General features: G+C 48.7%; 1 protein-coding gene across 1 annotated transcript; it reads right to left on the reverse strand.

Moving 5' to 3' along the window:
- Window positions 1-2,032: 2,032 nt before the first annotated feature.
- LOC111150944 (transmembrane protein 81) lies at window positions 2,033-2,881 on the reverse strand. Its single transcript, XM_022508639.1, has one exon. The coding sequence runs from the start codon at window positions 2,879-2,881 to the stop codon at window positions 2,033-2,035; it is 849 nt and encodes a 282-aa protein (XP_022364347.1).
- Between the last annotated feature and the right edge of the window lie 1,178 nt (window positions 2,882-4,059).

Consider the following 4,059-nt stretch of genomic DNA (forward strand, 5'->3'; position numbering starts at 1 on the left):
TTGTAAAATAAGACTGAAGAGAAACCATCAAACGTGGTCTGTGAAGCTTCCCTTGATCCTGGATCAACAATGAAAAGGCGCTAAGATTTCAGAAGCCAAGAAGATGAAGTATCGGGGCGCCTGGGTGGCTCAGCGGGTTAAAGCCTCTGCCTTTGGCTCAGGTCATGATCCCAGGGTCCTGGGATCGAGTCCCGCATCAGGCTCTCTGCTTGGCAGGGAGCCTGCTTCCTCCTCTCTCTCTCTGCCTGCCTCTCTGCCTACTTGTGATCTCTGTCAAATAAAATAAATAAAATCTTTAAAAAAAAAAAAAAGAAGATGAAGTATCAACCATACGTTAAGATTAGGGGACTGTTAATTTTCTCAGGTGGGATGGAGACACGGTAGTCCTATAGGAGAACGTCTTTGTTAGCAGACGCATATGTGATTTCGGAGTAAAGGGTCACAAAGTCTGGGACTAACTCGCAAGTGGTTCAGTAAAGTCAGCATCAGTAAAGTCAGATAAACGTAGAAAAACATTCACAATTGGTGAGTTTAAGTAGAGAATCTATGGGTCGTCATCAAATTTTTCTTCCCACTTCTCTATGGGGTTGAAATTATTTTAACTTTTTTTTTTTTTTTAAGATTTATTTATTTGACAGACAGAGATCACAAGGAGGCAGAGAAGCAGGCAGAGAGAGAGGGAAGCAGGCTCCCTGCTGAGCAGAGAGCCGGAAGCGGGACTCCATCCCAGGACCCTGAGATCATGACCTGAGCCAAAGGCAGAGGCTTTAACCCACTGAGGCACCCAGGAGCCCCTATTTTAACTTTTTTAAAAATTAAGCTCTATGCTCAACATGGGGGACCGAAATCACAATCCTGAGATCAAGAGTCGCGCGCTCCGCCGACTGAGCCAGTCACGCACCCTTAAAATTATATTTAACAGTAGACCAACAGACAGCCGTCAGCCATAATTCAAAGTGATCCTATTAGCATCCTTGGAATTGGGGTTCAGGCATCTCATTCTTCAAAAGCTCATCTGGGTTGACTCAGACACACAGCTAGAGAAGACAACCGCTAGCCCAAGTCCTCACGTCCACTGCCACGTGTGCAGCTGGAGGAAAGTGAGGGGGAAGAAATGCTCCAATTCTCTCAGAATTAGCTCAGCTGGTGGCCAAGAGCCTTTGCCCCAACAACCCCACAGGCTGATTAACTCACACAGTCTGAATGGCCTCTGTGGGTCTTGGGACTGATTTCCTATGGAGGTAGAAAGGTCTTAGTTCTTCCTTTGGTGGCCTTGGCGGCTCTAAGAAACCAACACACTTGACTTCTCTAGGAACACACACTTGTGGGCACTGGAAGAGCGAGGAGAGGAGCAGGGAGCAAGTAGAGAAACCGTCGGGGGAAAAGCTACCGGACGGAGAATCCAGTGCTCCGCCAGGAATCAGCTTAACGCTGAACACAGACGGTTTGCCCAGGGAGTACAGAAGGGGCAACTTAAAACATTTAGTGACCGCTAACATACCCAGGTCAGAGGCCTGGGCTCCGCCACACGAGGGCATATGTCTTTCTACAAAGCAATGTGGGCAATGTCCGTTCTGAGAAGTCGGAGGAAAAGGAAAGCTGGACTGATCAGGGGGCCAAACAGTTGGAAGAGATTTTTAACTAAAGAACAGAGAAGGTGAGGTCTGCAAGCAGCTACTGTGAATGATTTTTATTGAAGAGGAGAAAATGGTTTCCACTAGGAAAGCTGTTTACATGTCCTTCTACAAGATTATACTGCTCAGAAGAAGGGACGGAGGCAGAGAGGCGTCAAGTTTTAAGAGATCGTGAATGCAAGCTTGGAAGCCAGAACTCTCTCCAGGAGCAGTGGTGGTGCCTAGGGTTAGGCTTTTTGGGGGCCTCGTGGCAGGAAGATCAGTAAGAGATCCATCTGGAACATTGCCCAGTGCATTCCCATGACGTTGCCCCTCTCCATGTGCCCCACTCTTGGGGCAGTGGAAGCCCTCCCTCCTAGCCAGGCCACAATCAGACCGCCAGATACTCCTTTAAAAAGCTAGCCTGGCTTCCTAAACTGGTCCGGGTTCCTGGACAGCCAGCCTTTCCAGAGGAAGGCTTTGAAGGACTCGAGGCCGTCACTGCCATCCATCAGCCTCAGCCCACTGCCCAGGGCAACGACCAGCAACACGCCACCAACCACTCCACTGGCGATTCCTACTCCCAAGGCTATGGCCACCTTCTTTTCCCACGGTGGGTGCTGAGGCTTAGAACTGTTGTCCAGATTCACTTCCAGACCCTGATCGACTAACTTCTGATTCTCAGTAAGGAACTGATGGAAATTCAGGTTCACCAAGTGAGGGGGAAGGACCCGCAGCCCGAAATAGAGCCTCTTGACAAATTTCAAGTTCCTCAATAGCTGCACATCGCACCGGTATGTCCCAGAGTCGTACTCCTGAATAGACTCAAACTTCACCAAGTGCGAATTGGCCCGGAAGGGTTTGAAGATTTCATCATCAGTTGAGATGATGCCACGAGCCAGCCTCCAGGTGAACCGGAAAGCCTCCTTCCCCACCTGCAGGATGTCTGAACTCAGGCAGCTCAGCTCGAACGCCTTCCCTCTGTGGACGGTGAAGTGGAGCATCCCGCAGACCCAGTTCATCAGACACTCCAAGCGCTGAGACACACACTTCCTTCTCACGCCATCAGGGCCCACCTCGCAGACCGTCTCTTCCTTATAGCCAAGGCCACAGGTGACCGTGCAGGTGGTGGCGTTGACAATAACCCTCCCCACGGCTTGCTGCAGTTTCTTTGGGATGGCCAGTGTTTTCGGTGAAGTCACCACCAAAGGCAGACCAAAGGCCAACACCAGGCTCCCAAGGAGGAAACCAGCGGCCGAGGTCCTCATGTCTCCCCACTGTCAGCCGGCACCCGAGCTGTCCCCGGCGAATCCTCTACATCATCACTCCATTCCTTTGACGCAGGATCTCCCTCAACGTCAGAAGATGGGCTGCACCCGTGGTCAAGGACACACTGTGACTTGATCGACACGGGTCCAGTCCTTACGAACAGGCGAGGCCACAAGGCAGAGGAAAAAGTCACCACGTTGCTGCTTTACTAGCTCTTGCTCGCCTGTGCCCACCTCTCCAGTCTTCATTCTGTCCACGCCCTTACCATGAACTTAAACCCACCCTCTTGGGAAGACAAAGACGAAGAGACTTCAGCTTCTGAAGTGAATGTCCAAATTACTTCGAATGCATTGCGAAGCTACTCCTCCTCACCCCACCCCTCCTCTCCGAACATGGGATCCAAATTAAAGAGCTTCAAAGCCCCAATTAAATCTGACCCAGAAATCAAATACCAGGTCTAAAAAAATAAATAAAAGAGGATTACCTTGCACTAAGTTATTACTGACTTTAAAGGCTCCTAAACTTTCTGTAAAAAAAGGATTAAGAACTCTGGACTGGGAGGCAAGCAAGTGATTGATCCTTCCTGAATTTCTATTTCTATTTTCTCCTTTGTAAATTAAGACCGCCTTGGCTACTTCAGGGGGGGTCACTTTGGGCAATAAATGATAGTACATGAAAACACTTGGTAAAGTGTGAAACTCTGTTCATGGGTAAGGAATTTTAAATAGAAATGAAAATTCACGGAAACAAGGACCAAGCTGCCCCTTTAGAATCTGAATGTTTATGGGCAAGATGGGCAATACCGAATACAGCCCCTCTCCCCATTCTAGACATTCTTCCTTCACAAGGGTGCTGAAGGTATTTTTGGGGGGAGGGGATACATAATCCTGCCCACCTCTTGGCCTACTCCCTTACCTCCACAGAACACAGGAGCCCATCACTCACTTGGGTCACGGTTGCTATGAAACAGCTATGACCTCAAAGACGGATTATTAGGCTCAGAGCAAACCAAACCAAAACTGAGTGGCAGACACTCAGATGTGACAATGATTAAAACCAAAGACTTAAATAGGCTTTATGAGTTTGAAAGTAATTTAATCTAGGGGGGAAAAAGTCAAATAAAGAGGAATTTAACAGTACTTACACTTTAAGGAAGGTCCTTGGAAGGGAGGAATGC

Source organism: Enhydra lutris, unplaced genomic scaffold, assembly GCF_002288905.1.
Source record: "Enhydra lutris kenyoni isolate GAN:26980312 unplaced genomic scaffold, ASM228890v2 scaffoldscaffold25, whole genome shotgun sequence".
In the NCBI taxonomy this organism is placed as follows: domain Eukaryota; kingdom Metazoa; phylum Chordata; class Mammalia; order Carnivora; family Mustelidae; genus Enhydra; species Enhydra lutris.